At 40.1% G+C, this 17,416-nt stretch overlaps 4 protein-coding genes across 4 annotated transcripts in view; all 4 read right to left on the bottom strand.

Annotated features, from left to right (window-relative positions):
• Nucleotides 1-1,225: 1,225 nt before the first annotated feature.
• LOC118124980 (lactose-binding lectin l-2-like) lies at nucleotides 1,226-1,866 on the bottom strand. The gene has a single exon (XM_035183265.1). It carries the CDS (start codon nucleotides 1,802-1,804, stop codon nucleotides 1,316-1,318), a length of 489 nt encoding a protein of 162 aa, XP_035039156.1. The 5' UTR covers nucleotides 1,805-1,866; the 3' UTR covers nucleotides 1,226-1,315.
• A 2,851-nt stretch (nucleotides 1,867-4,717) lies between these two features.
• On the bottom strand, nucleotides 4,718-5,271 carry LOC118124935 (lactose-binding lectin l-2-like). Its single transcript, XM_035183158.1, has one exon. It carries the CDS (start codon nucleotides 5,207-5,209, stop codon nucleotides 4,718-4,720), a length of 492 nt encoding a protein of 163 aa, XP_035039049.1. The 5' UTR covers nucleotides 5,210-5,271.
• Nucleotides 5,272-7,375: 2,104 nt separating this feature from the next.
• LOC118125017 (lactose-binding lectin l-2-like) lies at nucleotides 7,376-9,184 on the bottom strand. The gene has a single exon (XM_035183333.2). It carries the CDS (start codon nucleotides 7,955-7,957, stop codon nucleotides 7,466-7,468), a length of 492 nt encoding a protein of 163 aa, XP_035039224.1. The 5' UTR covers nucleotides 7,958-9,184; the 3' UTR covers nucleotides 7,376-7,465.
• A 113-nt stretch (nucleotides 9,185-9,297) lies between these two features.
• Nucleotides 9,298-17,416, bottom strand: part of rapgef5a (Rap guanine nucleotide exchange factor (GEF) 5a) — a 46,002-nt gene continuing 37,883 nt past the window's right edge. Inside the window, exons 18-26 of the mRNA XM_035183332.2 lie at nucleotides 17,030-17,127; nucleotides 16,038-16,160; nucleotides 15,396-15,574; nucleotides 15,211-15,301; nucleotides 15,063-15,113; nucleotides 14,875-14,962; nucleotides 14,672-14,736; nucleotides 13,549-13,603; nucleotides 9,298-13,162 (exon numbers count right to left, since the gene is read on the bottom strand). Coding sequence (XP_035039223.1) covers nucleotides 13,044-13,162; nucleotides 13,549-13,603; nucleotides 14,672-14,736; nucleotides 14,875-14,962; nucleotides 15,063-15,113; nucleotides 15,211-15,301; nucleotides 15,396-15,574; nucleotides 16,038-16,160; nucleotides 17,030-17,127 — 869 coding nt within the window. The 3' untranslated portion in view covers nucleotides 9,298-13,043. The remainder of the gene's footprint in view (nucleotides 13,163-13,548; nucleotides 13,604-14,671; nucleotides 14,737-14,874; nucleotides 14,963-15,062; nucleotides 15,114-15,210; nucleotides 15,302-15,395; nucleotides 15,575-16,037; nucleotides 16,161-17,029; nucleotides 17,128-17,416) is intronic.

Genomic DNA, 17,416 nt, shown 5'->3' with positions numbered 1-17,416 from the left:
TGTTCTTATATTTTATGCATATTTGTTGCACTATAACAGTGCCACAGTGGTGGGATGTAACAAAGTACATTTACTTAGTTACTGTACTTAAGAACATTTTCCATGTGTCTGTACTTTAAGTGGATTTATTTTTGTTTACTTTTCACTTTTCCTCCATTACATATATCAGCTAATATCTGCACTTTCTATGAATGTGGGCCTTTTTTGCCAAACACGTGGTGCTCTGGGCAAGTTGTAATCTGGATAGGAACCTATAGTGGCCCAAGTGGTAAATAGTGAACATGGCCCAAAACACGCAAAACTAATTTGGTCCTCTAGCCCCTATGATTCACTCCTCTGTGAAGACTCTTGGTGTTCATCTGGACAGTGTTTTTAAATTTGACAATCTGTTGTTAGGTCTGGCTTCTTTCAGTTGAGACTTATAGCTAAGGTAAAGGTCTATCTCCGACCTAAAGATCTAGAGAGGGTGATCCATGCCATCAAACCTTCTCGATATGATTACTGTAGCCTGCAGCTCGTCCAAAATGCTGCTGCTCGCCTCCTTACAGGAAAGAAGAAGAGGGACCATATAACACCAGTGTTTAGCTCCCTCCACTGGCTTCCTGTTGGTCACAGGATTGATTTTAAAATGTTATTGTTAACTTTCAAACCTCTTAATGGACTGTCACCGCCTTACTGAACTCCTTCATGTCCACTCTCCACTTAGAGAGCTGAGGTCAGCCACTCAGCTGCTCCTGGACTTAGCTAAACCGAGGCTCATAACCAGAGGCGATCGAGTCTTTGCAGTAGCCGCCCCAAACTAGTGGAACAGCGTACCACTCCATATTAGATCTGCCCCGTCTCTAGCACACTTCAAATCATTGTGAAGAACACGTCTCTTCTCTTTGGCCTTCTTTTTAAGTTGAGAAAATTTTTATCCCAGCAGGTATTTATTTTATTTTATTTTGTTTTATATTATTTTGTTTTATTTTATTTTATCTTTACTTTTGGTATTTTTAATGTATTGCATTTTGCTGTTTTCTTGTTTCCATCATCATCATCATCATCATCATCATCATCATCATCATCATCATCATCATCATCATCATCATTTTATTTGTACTCAACACTAAATGTGTTCAATTGTCATTGATTTTAACAATAACATTGGAATTGTTAAAATCACCAAAAACAAATACCTGACAACAGGTATGAAAAGTAAGTGGGTGAAATGAGTACAAACATAGAAGTGTGCATTTGTATCTTTATTGCTGAGGACTATTTCATGTCAACAAGCATCAGGTGATCAGTGACCAGGTTAAATCAGACTTAACAATCACTGAGGACACATAATGCGAGATGCACAAACAGAGGGAATATGGTCATTACAATGTCGATCATTCCATTTCCTATCTGTGTGAAAGTTCTTGTCAACACAGCCTTCATTTGCGTAGTTGGTTGGCTCTCCTAAGGACCAAAGGAAAAAACGAGCCGGACAACCATCAGACCACATCCAGCTGCCTGCTTCTTGGAGGTCGCTGAGTCCGAGCCAGATTTTCCCATTAGCATGGTCAAAGTTCTCAATCAGCGTTTGGACGAAATTATGTTCATCCAGACTGTGGATAGACACCAGGTTGGCTCCCTCTGACAAACAGTTGAGTTCTGCCTTAGCATAGGTCATCTGTCTGGCCACGTACTTGTAGCAGCGGTTGTTGAAGCTGAACCAGAACATGGGACAGTCTCCACGCTGCAGCTTGACCTCAGGTCCATCTGAAGGAGACACAGCACCCAGGGTCAGGGCGAACAGAAGGAGGAGCAGGATCATGTTGGCGTCTCTCTCTCTGTCACAGGAGCAGGACGAGGGGTTGGAGATGATCTGCACTGTTGGATGAGAATGAGAGTTTGAAGGAGACAGGTGGGCAGGCTGCGTTCTTTTATACGCTTCAGAGAGGGTGTCTGCACTGTTGATGTGATATTATTGGTGAAATGCACTTGGCAAACACTTTGTTTTATACACAGCTGCACAGAACAAAGTCTTTTCTCTGAGCAAGAGGCAGAAAAACCAACAGCTCACCTGGATGTCACATAAGTTTTCACACGATTTTTCAGTTCAACCTTTTGACCTCGAAAAACGCAGCTTTAGAAAAGACGACACGAGGGCAGATATGTCACTTTGTGGTTGACGTCTTCTCATTCACACCAGGTAAACAACTGCCAAGCACAAGTTGACACATCGACAATGTTACGATTACAAAGTCTTTTATGTGTCCTCTCTTGTATTGTGAACTTTGTGTTTTATCTAACATGCAAACAGCATTGCTTTAATTAAACAGGACTTCACACAGACATGACAACAGCTAATAAATGACTGAGCACAGCATCATCAGACTGACTTGCTCCTCTGCTCCCCTCTGGTGGCGACTGTCACAACCTACAGACAGTTAATAAGTAAGACAAAGATACTTTTAATGAAATACATGAAATAGAATAGATCATATTTGGATCTCTGCTGTGACTCCTAATGATCTCATTAAGTGGTTTTATTGTTATTAGTGCTATGAATAAATAGCATCTCCCTACTGCTTGGATCTCCCCAATAACAACTCTGCTGGTTACATGCTCTTAATAAATACATAATGATTTAAACATGATCGTCAACCAACAAACGTGAATCAGAAGTGTTTGCCCCAGAATCACCCAACACTCTTAAAAGACAATAAGGAAATTAAAGGGAGGAAATAATTCTTCACTAATTTTTAACAACAGTTAATCTTTGGAACGTCCAGGAGAGCTCTGCTCTTTGTTTTCTATGTTCTTATATTTCATGCATATTTGTTGCACTATAACAGTGCCACAGTGGTGGGATGTAACAAAGTACATTTACTTAGTTACTGTACTTAAGAACATTTTCCATGTGTCTGTACTTTAAGTGGATTTATTTTTGTCTACTTTTCACTTTTCCTCCACTACATATATCAGCTAATATCTGCACTTTCTATGAATGTGGGCCTTTTTTGCCAAACACGTGGTGCTCTGGGCAAGTTGTAATCTGGATAGGAACCTATAGTGGCCCAAGTGGTAAATAGTGAACATGGCCCAAAACGCGCAAAACTAATTTGGTCCTCTAGCCCCTATGATTCACTGCTCTGTGAAGAGTCTTGGTGTTCATCTGGACAGTGTTTTTAAATTTGACAATCTGTTGTTAGGTCTAGCTTCTTTCAGTTGAGACTTATAGCTAAGGTAAAGGTCTATCTCCGACCTAAAGATCTAGAGAGGGTGATCCATGCCATCAAACCTTCTCGATATGATTACTGTAGCCTGCAGCTCGTCCAAAATGCTGCTGCTCGCCTCCTTACAGGAAAGAAGAAGAGGGACCATATAACACCAGTGTTTAGCTCCCTCCACTGGCTTCCTGTTGGTCACAGGATTGATTTTAAAATGTTATTGTTAACTTTCAAACCTCTTAATGGACTGTCACGCCTTACTGAACTCCTTCATGTCCACTCTCCACTTAGAGAGCTGAGGTCAGCCACTCAGCTGCTCCTGGACTTACTTAAACCGAGGCTCATAACCAGAGGCGATCGAGTCTTTGCAGTAGCCGCCCCAAACTAGTGGAACAGCGTACCACTCCATATTAGATCTGCCCCGTCTCTAGCACACTTCAAATCATTGTGAAAAACACGTCTCTTCAATTTGGCCTTCTTTTCAAGCTGAGAACATTTTTATCCAGGAAGATTTTATTTTATTTTGTTTTATCTTATTTTATCTTTACAATTGGTATTTTGATGTATTGCATGTTAATGTTTTCTTGTTTCCAAGTTTTTATAAATGTGCTATATAAATAAAATTGAACTTGACATTAACAGTTTAATTTAAGATCATGCACTAAAAAACAGTGTGAAAGAACAGTTTTGATGGATATCTACTTTACTTTATCTTCTATATATTCCACTACAGATTTTACTGTTCCCTAGTTCTAAACCACACACACACACACACACACACACACACACACACACACACACACACACACACACACACACACACACACACACACACACACACACTTTGTTCATGCCAGCTGGAATCAGCTCCAATGAGACAGAAGCAGCTGTTTACACATCCCAAAATATTCTGTCTTCCAGAAACTCTTTAAACTCTTTAGTCCTTATTTAGTATTTGACATTGAAACAGTCTCCTCCTTATTCCCACCTCCTCTCTGAAGTCATCAGGAGCAAAGGCAGCTGCTCCTCTTGTTTTCGGGCACGTCAGATAAATATCATTTCAACTTCGTCATGTTATGTGCAGTTTGCTTCCACCACCGACTCAGTGATAATCCAATAACGTTTACGTCAAATAAAAGTAGCCGTTTAGTTTCATGCTTCTTTTTTCAAGTCATCCACTCCATTCTGTCCTCTGTCTGCATTCACTCTCACTACCCTCCTTTTAATTGACCCATCATCATCATCATCATCATCATCATCATCATCATCATCATCATCATCATCACCATTTTATTTGTACTCAACACTAAATGTGTTTAATTGTCATTGATTTTAACAATAACATTGAAATTGTTAAAATCAACAAACAACAAATACCTGACAACAGGTGTGAAAAGTAAGTGGGTGAAATGAGTACAAACATAGAAGTGTGCATTTGTATCTTTATTGCTGACGACTATTTCATGTCAACAAGCATCAGGTGATCAGTGACCAGGTTAAATCAGATTTAACAATCACTGAGGATAGATTATGCGAGATGCACAAACAGAAGGATATAGGTCACTACAATATCCATCATTCCATTTCGTATCATCGCTAATGTTGTTATAACAACAGTGTTCTCTTCCTTCGTTGTTGTTTGGCTCTCCTGAGAACCAAAAGGTGAAGTCCATTGCAGAACCATCAGACCACATCCAGCTGCCTTCTTTGTGGAGGTCGCTGAGTCCGATCCAGGTTTTTCCTTCAGCATGGTCAAAGTTCTTGATCATGGTTTTGACAAAATTATGTTCATCCAGACTGTGGATAGACACCAGGTTGGCTCCCTCTGACAAACAGTGGAGCTCTGCATCAGCCCAGTTCATCTGTGTGGACACGTACTTGTAGCAGCGGTTGTTGAAGCTGAACCAGAACATGGGACAGTTTCTACGCTGCAGCTTGACCTCAGGTCCATCTGAAGGAGACACAGCACCCAGGGTCAGGGCGAACAGAAGGAGGAGCAGGATCATGTTGGCGTCTCTCTCTCTGTCACAGGAGCAGGACGAGGGGTTGGAGATGATCTGCACTGTTGGATGAGAATGAGAGTTTGAAGGAGACAGGTGGGCAGGCTGCGTTCTTTTATACGCTTCAGAGAGGGTGTCTGCACTGTTGGTTTGATATTATTGGTCAAATTCACTTGGCAAACACTTTGTTTTATACACAGCTGCCTGATAAAAGTGTTTTCTCTGGAAACGAGTCAGAAAAACCAACAGCTCACCTGGATGTCACATAAGTTTTCACACGATTTTTCAGTTCAACCTTTTGACCTCGTAAAACGCAGCTTTAGAAAAGACGACACGAGGGCAGATATGTCACTTTGTGGTTGACGTCTTCTCATTCACACCAGGTAAACAACTCCCAAACACAAGTTGACACATCGACAATGTTATGATTACAAAGTCTTTTATGTGTCCTCTCTTGTATTGTGAACTTTGTGTTTTATCTAACATGCAAACAGCATTGCTTTAATTAAACAGGACTTCACACAGACATGACAACAGCTAATAAATGACTGAGCACAGCATCATCAGACTGACTTGCTCCTCTGCTGCCCTCTGGTGGCGACTGTCACAACCTACAGACAGTTAATAAGTAAGACAAAGATACTTTTAATGAAATACATGAAATAGAATAGATCATATTTGGATCTCTGCTGTGACTCCTAATGATCTCATTAAGTGGTTTTATTGTTATTAGTGCTATGAATAAATAGCATCTCCCTACTGCTTGGATCTCCCCAATAACAACTCTGCTGGTTACATGCTGTTAATAAATACATAATGATTTAAACATGATAGTCAACCAACGAACGTGAATCAGAAGTGTTTGCCCCTGAATCACCCAACACTCTTAAAAGACAATAAGGAAATTAAAGGGAGGAAATAATTCTTCACTAATTTTTAACAACAGTTAATCTTTGGAACGTCCAGGAGAGCTCTGCTCTTTGTTTTCTATGTTCTTATATTTTATGAATATTTGTTGTACTATAACAGTGCCACAGTGGTGGGATGTAACAAAGTACATTTACTTAGTTACTGTACTTAAGAACATTTTCCATGTGTCCTTACTTTAAGTGGATTTATTTTTGTCTACTTTTAACTTTTCCTCCATTACATATATCAGCTAATATCTGCACTTTCTATGAATGTGGGGCTTTTTTGCCAAACACGTGGTGCTCTGGGCAAGTTGTAATCTGGATAGGAACCTATAGTGGCCCAAGTGGTAAATAGTGAACATGGCCCAAAACGCGCAAAAATAATTTGGCCCTCTAGCCCCTATGATTCACTCCTCTGTGAAGACTCTTGGTGTTCATCTGGACAGTGTTTTTAAATTTGACAATCTGTTGTTAGGTCTAGCTTCTTTCAGTTGAGACTTATAGCTAAGGTAAAGATCTATCTCCGACCTAAAGACCTAGAGAGGGTGATCCATGCCATCATAACTTCTCGACTTGATTACTGTAGCCTGCAGCTCGTCCAAAATGCTGCTGCTCGCCTCCATACAGGAAAGAAGAAGAGGGACCGTATAACACCAGTGTTTAGCTCCCTCCACTGGCTTCCTGTTGGTCACAGGATTGATTTTAAAACATTATTGTTAACTTTCAAACCTCTTAATGGACTGTCACCGCCTTACTGAGCTCCTTCATGTCCACTCTCCACTTAGAGAGCTGAGGTCAGCCACTCAGCTGCTCCTGGACTTACTTAAACCGAGGCTCATAACCAGAGGCGATCGAGCCTTTGCAGTAGCCGCCCCAAACTAGTGGAACAGCGTACCACTCCATATTAGATCTGCCCCGTCTCTAGCACACTTCAAATCATTGTGAAGAACACGTCTCTTCTCTTTGGCCTTCTTTTTAAGTTGAGAACATTTTTATCCCAGCAGGTTTTTATTTTATGTTATTTTGTTTTATATTATTTTGTTTTATTTTATTTTATCTTTACTGTTGGTATTTTGATGTATTGCATGTTGCTGTTTTCGTGTTTCCATCATCATCATCATCATCATTTTATTTGTACTCAACACTAAATGTGTTCAATTGTCATTGATTTTAACAATAACATTGTAATTGTTAAAATCACCAAAAACAAATACCTGACAACAGGTATGAAAAGTAAGTGGGTGAAATGAGTACAAACATAGAAGTGTGCATTTGTATCTTTATTGCTGAGGACTATTTCATGTCAACAAGCATCAGGTGATCAGTGACCAGGTTAAATCAGACTTAACAATCACTGAGGACAGATTATACGAGATGCACAAACAGAGGGAATATGGTCATTACAATTTCGATCATTCCATTTCTTTTCTGTCTGAGAGTTATTTTCAACACAGCCTTCATTTCCTTTATTGTTGTTTGGCTCTCCTGTGGACCAAAGGTAAAATTGAGCTGCACAACCATCAGACCACATCCAGCTGCCTTCTTTGTGGTGGTCACTGAGTCCGATCCAGGTGAATAATTCAGCATGGTCAAAGTTCTTGATCATGGTTTTGACAAAATTATGTTCATCCAGACTGTGGATAGACACCAGGTTGGCTCCCTCTGACAAACAGTGGAGCTCTGCATCAGCCCAGTTCATCCGTGTGGACACGTACTTGTAGCAGCGGTTGTTGAAGCTGGACCAGAACATGGGACAGTTTCTACGCTGCAGCTGGAGCTCAGGTCCATCTGAAGGAGACACAGCACCCAGGGTCAGGGCGAACAGAAGGAGGAGCAGGATCATGTTGACGTCTCTCTCTCTGTCACAGGAGCAGGATGAGGGGTTGGAGATGATCTGCACTGTTGGATGAGAATGAGAGTTTGAAGGAGACAGGTGGGCAGGCTGCGTTCTTTTATACGCTTCAGAGAGGGTGTCTGCACTGTTGGTGTGATATTATTGGTCAAATGCACTTGGCAAACACTTTGTTTTATACACAGCTGCACAGAACAAAGTGTTTTCTCTGAACACGAGACAGAAAAACCAATAGCTCCCAACGAACGTGCATCAGAAGTGTTTGCCCCAGAATCACCCAACACTCTAAAAAGACAATAAGGAAATTAAAGGGGGAAACAATTGTTCACTAAATATCAACAACTGTTTAGCTTTGGAACGTCCAGGACAGCTCTGCTCTTTGTTTTTCTATGTTCTTATATTTTATGCATATTTATTGCACCATAATAGAGCCACAATGTTTTATTTCTTTTAAAGTAATCAATAATGAGTGGTCCAATGGTCCAATCAGAGTTGCCGGGAAACATTACACTGGCGAAGAAACATCTTTCGAAATCCAGCTAACAAACAGATAAACAGCAATGAAAAGAGACAAACTATCTGTCAATGATACATCTGATATCAGTGCCATTTAAATACCAGTGAATTAATGTTCCCTTTGCCCTTTCTAAGAAGTTGCTGAGATCACTGGGCATCAGCAGCTGCCATAGATCTACAGATCTGATCATTTACTGTTATCTTTGTACTGAGCTTTTCCTTTGGAAATTCTTGACTCACTTTGATACAGTTGGAGGCTTCGTAATAGATCCAATTAAATAGTACAGATTTTCTTAAAAAGTAAACAAATGAGTTTGTCCAGCAGTTTAGAATCATGATTCAAACATCTTAATATAAAAAACCTTATCATTTTCTTTTATTTTCTCACTTGGCTTTTAATTTGACAAGCCCAAAATGCTTGATACCACTGTCTTCAATAGATCCAGTTAAGTACAAGATTTTCTTTCTTTTACTTACTCATGTTCCTTAGAACTGTGCAAATCTGGTTCATGATTTAAGGAGCAGGATTTCAAAAGTAATACATTTATGACCTACCTGTCAATTTAGACTTAATAACACAAGGGATCCACAGAGTTCTGAATATGTTGGTGTTGTCTATGGAGTTTCTTATAGTGTAAGTGTTAAAAAAGAAAACGAAGATGGACCAAATACATTCCTCTAAAACAGCTTCCCACCTCCGCCATCTTCTTTTTGGGAGCTTCAGAGAGGGTGTTGGATATCATTGGACATTTCAGTAATACACAACCACAGTGTGAGTGAACGCAGGCGAAATAAACCACCCGCTCACCTGGATGTCACATAAAACCTATAGTTTATTCATTTTCAGTAAAATGTTCACATAGTAAAACGAAGCTTTAGAAAAGACGGGTAGCTCCAGCTATCTGAAGGCTGAGGGGTCACGAGGGGGAGACGTATTGCTTCATTGTTGACTCTTTTGGTTTCCATTTACAACAGATAAGTAATAACAACATAACAACTGTAGGCGTATATTTACACATAGACAATATTACAATAGTACAAAGCCTTCAATGTGTCCTGTCTTGCATTGTGAACTTTGTGTTTTTCTTTTAACATGCAAACAGAATTTAAACATTGTTATAAAAAATGTTTTACACAGTTATGACAATGATAAAATACTGAATACAACCTCCTGTGGTTTTCTCAAACGTCATCACACCAACTTGCTCCTCTGCTGCCCTCAAGTGGCCATAAAACACAACACATACTTTTACATTCCAGCAGTGCAGCTTCAAACCCACAAACACCTTTTTGATCTGATGTGTGTGCACGTGTTAAACCTCAGGCACATAAACCCGAAATATTGTCAACTTTAAAATACATAAATAAACAATATATTACAATAAATTACTCATTCAGCACAATTGTTCTGCTCCGTGGACGAGGTGGAGCAGAGTTGTGCCTGTGCACGTGTGTCATGGTTAATAGTAAATATGACGACCACAAGGCCTCTCTATGACGCTGAATACGACGAAACCACAGCTCTGACTTATCAGCTCTCGCAGCCGAATCACAAATCACTGACTTGGTTTCACAAAAAGCATCTTGGAAATTTGACTTTAAAAAGAAGAAATAACAAGCGTCTCTCACAATTAAAAAGCTGAATAAAACTCAATTGTTGCCGAAGTTAGAACACGCTGGAGTTTTGCTGCTACTGCTGCATTTGGTCTGGTGTGACCAGTAGTTTTTTAGAATACAGGACAAGATGGTGAATATCCCTTGTACGTTTGAAGGTCTTCTGCACAATTTAAGTTACCAACTACCAGTAGATGTTAGCAGGTGTTAGCAGCCACCAGCGGATGTTCGGGATGTCCCACTTCAGTTGTGCATGTTTGCATCATCAAGTGTTTTGGCCTCGTAATCAATGATACAGGCCGAACTTGAGGGTACGCTGAGGCTAAAGGTAAATCTGACTGGCTACTGGCTTGTTTGTATATAAATAGAAATAGATTGCATTGGTCTATTTGAATATAATTTCAAATTGAATATTATCATTTGAATATTATTCAAATTTTCTTAAATTGTTAATGTAGCATTTGTGGACGTCAATAACTGGAAGGAAATTATCTCAAGACTCACGTGTAATATCAGGCAACACTTCCTGGATGATAATGTCTGTAGTATTTTAGATTTTAAATATATCTACGTGGTTACATAGCATGACATAAAATTAAGTTTAAGGTGAGTCTTCCCCTTGTGATCACTTTTATAATTACCTCCGCCATGGAGGTTATGTTTTCACGTTTGTTTGTTTGTTTGTTAGCAAGATTGCCCCAAAAACTACTGGAAGGATTACCACAAAAATTGGTGCAGCGATGTGGTAAAGGTCACGGTAGAGCCCATTCAATTTTGGTTCTGGATCAGGGGGCAGATCCAGGATCTTTTTTTACATTCTCATTGATTTCACAGAGAATAATTAATGGTTCTTGACAAAAAAAAAAAAATCGGACATGTTTAGGGGGTATTGTGTGCAATTTGATGCCGATCCATATAAAAATCTGGATCGATTCTTGAACTGAACCAAAGAATTTTTTTTCAAATTCAGATTTTCCTTTACCCAGCTGAATCATCATGGTCTGCAGGAGAGAGCAGCTATGTGTTCTCAACAAGGCTTCGTTTTGAAATGATGGTGATGATGAACACTTGTGGCAACAAACATTTCTACTGTATTGCACTTTACCCCCATGCTTCATAGCTATCTAAACAATGCAAGACATGCATCACCACGTACGTTACACTTAGGAATCTCAACCTCGGATGGTTCCTCCAACTGAGCAGAAATGCACCACTGAAGTGACGGCATGAACAGACGCAGGGCGAGGACAAAATAATGCAAACACAAGTGAGGTCTGCTCATGGGTCTGGAGAGTGATCCCCCTCATCTCCTGCTGCATTTTGGTTCCGATGATGACAGTGAGGCAGGGTTATAATTATATTTACAAGACAAACTGGTTCCTCTGGGATTCGAACGACAAATAGAAGCTTTTCACAAGTCGTGGATGTGTCAACATGAATACGTTTCCAGAATATGAGAACTTACTGGATTCAGAAAGGAGAATTTTTCTCCCCAATATTTATTTAATTATAAGAACTTTAGAAGTTTTGAAAAATCAGTGGATGAACCAAAGCTGTAAAATTCCCCACCAGACATTCTTACTACAAAGGGAGAAAGTATGTGCCCTTGTGCTTCATGTATAATGTCCACAACCTGTGTTACTTTTCAGACAGTTTACACATGATCCCTTCTGAATGAAGTGATCTTTTCAGTCAGTAAGAACAAATAGTAAAAGGTTAGAATCTGCTCATGAACACGATTTTGTGGAATAAAGCTATTTCTTAACTGTGGTGCAGTGCTTTGACTTTAACTACTGGGGCTGTATTTCCATAGCAACCCATGATGTGAGGAATACCATCATATACAACTTGAAATCAGTCATCATAATGTCAGAAAGCATCTCTACAAGGAGTCAGATCTGCTTCACATGATCCAGGACCAGACGTCATTTCAGAGCTCACTCAAAAATAAACAAATCTGTGATTAAAAAAAAAGATTTCAACGTCACATCTGTGCTGCAGGACTCAACGTGACATTTGGCACTGAAAAATGTATAGGTCCATATTATATACAATGTAAAATAATTATCTATTCACAGAAAAAAAAACATCACAGAGCAGAGAGCACGAGGAGTGTTAAAAGTCAACCAGGACTTTACAACGATTCAACTATTCAGTATCCATCAACAGTGTTTGTGAGACGTTCAGGAGAGCTTCGGGGTTTCAAACCTCACGGGTCAGTCAGTGGAAACCTCTCACAACGCTCCATTCACAGGCCAGGAATGACACGCCGTTAATGTTGCACCTTTTGTCACTGAAGCTGCACGTTTTGAGTCAAAATGCAGAACTTTAGTGGGAAAAGGTGAAAAAAGGTGTTGAATAATATGCTACAGTACAATAACCAAACCTACACCTGCATAACTACAGCATGTATCCTGCGTATACATGCATCACGAGGCAGATACGTGGTATGCAGATTAAATAATATGACACCGTTAGGTTATAACCACAGAGCGTTTGTGACTGAAATGATGACGAGGCTCTCGCGTCCTATTTGACCTCCAGAGGAAACTGACGAGACTTTGACAGAATTAAAGGAAACGTTCCACCTGCTGGACAGGCTCATAAATAACCAAAAGCTCATCACAAGAACTAAACCAAGGGCATATTCAGTTCAATAGATACTGTACAAACTAATTACAGCCTCCTTTACCGTCTCTCTCAGTTTGGCAAATCTCTGCGCTGCTGCACAGATTCTCTTCCCATAGACATTTAACAAAGCGTGCGATTCCTTTAAAAGCACATGTCCAGTGTTTAAAGCCGAGTGCAGCTCTGTGTCTTTGTGGGTTTCACCACTTGGCAGCAGTGTGTGTGTGTGTGCGCGAGTATGCGACATTGTGTTGAGAAGTGTCCTCCGTGTCACAGAAGCTAGGATCTCCATGGCGCTGTGTCCAGTGGGTTTGTGTGTTTAAGCACGTGGCTCCAGTTTGTGCGACAGCTCGAAAAGAGTCTGCTGATTGTCGATGATGTGCAGGTAGTTAACGCTCGCCCTCACCTCCGCACTGTCCACCCCGATTACCTCGTTGCCTAGGAGACAGACACAAAACACGCACGTCAGTCATGCAGAAGAGTTTTCTGCCTTAGTCAATAACACACACATTCACACACTGTTGTGGCCATACACAGAAAATAAAAGACTGTCTGGAAATGGTTGCTTAGAAACTGTAAGAGAAAGAGAAAGGGTGGAACGGATGGGTGCAGTACACTAACTCAACTGCGGATGGCGGCAGATTCCTCACAGTGAATTGATGCAAACACTAATATTCAATTCATACAACACTTCATTATACAACACTTCATCAGAGACGGTGAAACTATCAGAGCCCCTGGTAAAAAAAAAAAAACGGTCTTATCATTTGTGATGTTTGGATCATTTACACCAATTAAATTCACCCAGAAACAAGAGGACTCACCTGGTTGGTCGCTCTGGCAGTGGCGAATCATCCTCACGGTGTCTGCGATCATATGCTGTTGGTGTAGGAGACATGTCGCATCAATGCAGAGAAAAAAATACCTAATATTTCACATTGTAATATTTGTACAGGCATGTAGCAATAAACAACAACATGAATGTCAGCTAAAATTATATTTTTATTCAAAATAAGGCAGATCATTTCTTTTTTTTGTCAGTTGTCAATTCATACGTTGAAAAGAAAACAGAAACTTTGTGTAAAATAGAGCCTGGTCTCTTGCAGTAACTCCTTAATCTCAGCAGCACTCTCCTCTCCATTACTGCTCTCTGCCTCCTGCAGCACTTTTCTACTCTCATGATAAATGTACCCCTTTTTAATAATGTTAATTATGCTTTTGTAGTGACCAGAACTCATTAGCCAGCCAGTAATCCTGTTTCAGTGTTTTTCCCCTGGCACCACTCAGGAGTGATTCTACTGCTGAAGATTAACTTGGCAGTGATGAGCTCAAAGCAACACTCCTGAAACAGGTTGGAATTAAAATCAAAGTGGTTTTAACAAAGGCAAAAAACACAGCTATTTCCAAGTTGTAGTTAGAAAAAAAAAGGTAAAAAAAAGAATAACAGAAATACCGCCCTGTCGTTGTATGCCTCCGCAAGTGCAATTTCAGTCTACTGTATATACTTTTGACCACAGACTTAAGATATCATGTTCAAGAGGACAAAAACATGCTTTGTGAGGGCATAGTGACCTTAAAATGTTAACTTTCACCACCAAAAATATAATCAGTTCATCCTCGAGTCCAACTGAATGTTTGAACCAAATTTGAAGAAATTCTTTAATGGCGCTTTGGAGATATTGTGTTCACAAAAATCAAAAAAAAAAAGCCTCCGATCACTGGCTGTCACCGGTACTTTTTTTGGTAAGTGCTATTCTGATTAACGGGGAAAGCAGTTCCATCTCCAGCTCCTCCTGTCCACATGTCTCTGGTTCCGTGGGCAACACACTGAAAGCTGTTAATGCATCTCATCTTGTTCTCTAAAAATTCACTTGAGGGTTTATCGAGCTAAGATTCCTGAAAAAGGTTCGAGAGTTTGAAAGAAAAACTCGGAAAGATTCAACTCACCAGCTTCTCAAAGTTGACCAGGTTGTCATGGAACGTCTTATTTCCCTCGTGGATAAAGGTGATATCTAAGAGCAGTGGACAGTCATATTAAAGTTTCATTCATCAGTGTGTGTGCATGTGTGTGAGAGACTGTGTGTGTGTGTGTGTGTGTGTGTGTGTGTGTGTGTGTGTGTGTGTGTGTGTGTGTGTGTGTGAGATGATACCTTTCAGGAGAAGAGGCATAAAAGGGATCTTGGGAGGTTTCATCCTCTTGAAGGATTCCCTGTAGGCTTTGTGGTTCAGAGACGGATCCTGGAGAAAGACAGGCAGAGAGGGAGGAGAGTAGAAATATTTGATTATCAAATCAAAAGAAGAACATCCTTCACACTGCATTTATCTTATTAAGTCTCACCGTGATGAGCTCCAACTCTGAGAAAAGCTTCTTGAACTTCCCTGGACATTTCTGAAAGGAAGGTGCATTGTCAGAATTAGATTTAAAACAAAAAGTATGTGTATGAACTACACTAAACAAAACAACACACACAGAGACACACACTTACCTCCCAGGTTTGGTTGAGTCTGCTGACAGCTGCGGTGTTGAGACCCATGATGATGGCAAATGCAGAGTTCAAATTTCTTTGGGCTTTGCAACTACAAGCAGACAAAAATGTGAAAAATATATGAAAGTGCAGAGGACTCTTGATTTTTCCGATAAATACAAGTTCATTTTAGTTTGAGTTCTTACTGAGCAGCGATCTTGATAAACTTCTTCAGCAGCTGCACTCTCTTGTTTAGAGAGACACACATGAGCACCTCGGACATGACCCACTGCTGGACCTCGTTGCAGCGCTGGAGAAGGAGTGAGAGCGCTGTCGTGTGGCCGGATCCAGGAGCACGGCTGAGGGTGTAGTACACCAGCTCCTGCTGCAGGTGGGAAGCAGGAATAAGGAGTGTGAGTGAAAGACGTCAAGCTTTTCAGACGAATGCATCCCAAAATACCTTCCTTTCATAATTTTCCAGAAGCCTATGTGACATCTTAATCAACTTGTTTTGTCCAAAATAGTCAAAAACCAAATACAAATGTTATTTTGAATCATATAAAAACAGAAAAGCAGCAAAAGCTCACATTTGAGATTAAGAATAAAACACAAAACAGTGTCTAAAGATTTGCTAACACCCAACATGTCTGTACTCTGCTTCACACTGATGCCAACTAATATTCAGCTCTTCCTGGCAGCCACTCAGCTCTGAGTCTTTGATGCTCGTGTCCAAGCAATGAAAACTTTTATTTTACAGAATAAATAATACAGAATAGATGGACAATTATGTTAAGATTTTCTGTAAAAATGTTTTTTGGTCTCTTATATTTGGTTAAATGAGTTCAGACCTCGTGGATGGATTTGAAGAGGCTCCAGTCCAGGTGTGTTAGAGCAGCCGCCACGTCCCAGGTGTTGATGCCTAAGAGTCGTACGGGCCTCCTGCTGAGCTCACCACTGTCTGTTAGAGGAGGCTGCGTATACAAGCACACAAAGAAAAGTGAGGTTAACGCAGATACAGTAACTGTATCTAAGGAAGGAGGACTATTTCTAAATATGATAAACAAAAACTAAAATATTCCAGCTTCATGATAAACTACCAATCAGGCTGGAGGGAGATTCAGACACAAATCGTCATTCATAAAACAATATGTGCAAGTGCCTTTTGCCAACACACAAGCTGAGATGGGAGCATTGATTATTACATCATTATATATACTACATTTCTGCTTTTGTGAGGCTGAAAGTTGATATTAATTCAGCAGATATATGCAAAATAAAATAATTAAGAATTAAATTGGTTTATTGTAGAGAATCAATTGTTTACTAAATGTACATATCCAACAAGAAAACTGTGTAAAATGCCAAATAGTGCAAAATTATTTTAGGATTCACAGCTGAGGCTCCTGTCAAAAAAAAAAAAAAAAGAACAACTCTTAACCTGATACAGCACTTTCCATTTCTGCTGTCACACACAGTTGGGCGTCAAAATAATTGTGGCTCGCACCTTTTCTTTCCTATCGAGTCAGAGTTAATAACCATCACCTGACCTGAGTCTCTCCAGCTCATTTATAATGCATGACTCATTATACTGTGGAAGTGTATCAGCTGGGGAGGTAGAATATTCATTTTCATGCCCGATTTCGCCAGAAGACAATACAAAGGTTAATCAACAGTATCAGAGTCAGCAAATGACCAAATAATCATATCTTTGAGAGGTTGTGGTTTGCTTTAAACCTGCCAGCTGCACTTTTATACACTTCTGTCAGCGTATATCAAACACATGGAAAGATCGAATGATATGGAATGATAGAAACACAAACAGAACAGTGCAGTTACATACCAAGATCTCAGTGAGATCCCTGCGACAGGCAACAAGCTTTCCCTGTGGGGTCAGAGACTCTGAATACACACAGTCACTGGGCAGTAACACCCTCCGCTCTGCAGAATCCATCATTTAAGGGAAGAGAAGGGGAGAAGCAGAGAGGAAATGAGGATGGTAATTTAGAGCCAAGAGTGTAGAACAGTGATCCTCAGCCAGGGCACGCTTCTACCCCGAGGGTTGCTGAGGTGTATGGTGGGTGGAACAGTTCAACTAACTAAAAAAAATTGAAAGTTATGATTTGATTTATAAGAAAATGATGTTTGACCCACGAGTGCTCAATAGTCATCCCTACATGAGTTCTCATGTTATAGTAGTCACTATAACTATATTATTACAAAGCTACAA

Source organism: Hippoglossus stenolepis, chromosome 17 (genome assembly GCF_022539355.2).
Source record: "Hippoglossus stenolepis isolate QCI-W04-F060 chromosome 17, HSTE1.2, whole genome shotgun sequence".
In the NCBI taxonomy this organism is placed as follows: domain Eukaryota; kingdom Metazoa; phylum Chordata; class Actinopteri; order Pleuronectiformes; family Pleuronectidae; genus Hippoglossus; species Hippoglossus stenolepis.
Note: the sequence above shows the minus strand (reverse complement) of the source record. Positions and strands in the feature narration are given on the sequence as shown.

Bases quoted from the DNA above. Each gene is read 5' to 3' on its own strand.
- LOC118125017 (XM_035183333.2), bottom strand. From the start codon at position 7,957: ATGATCCTGCTCCTCCTTCTGTTCGCCCTGACCCTGGGTGCTGTGTCT.
- LOC118124980 (XM_035183265.1), bottom strand. From the start codon at position 1,804: ATGATCCTGCTCCTCCTTCTGTTCGCCCTGACCCTGGGTGCTGTGTCT.
- LOC118124935 (XM_035183158.1), bottom strand. From the start codon at position 5,209: ATGATCCTGCTCCTCCTTCTGTTCGCCCTGACCCTGGGTGCTGTGTCT.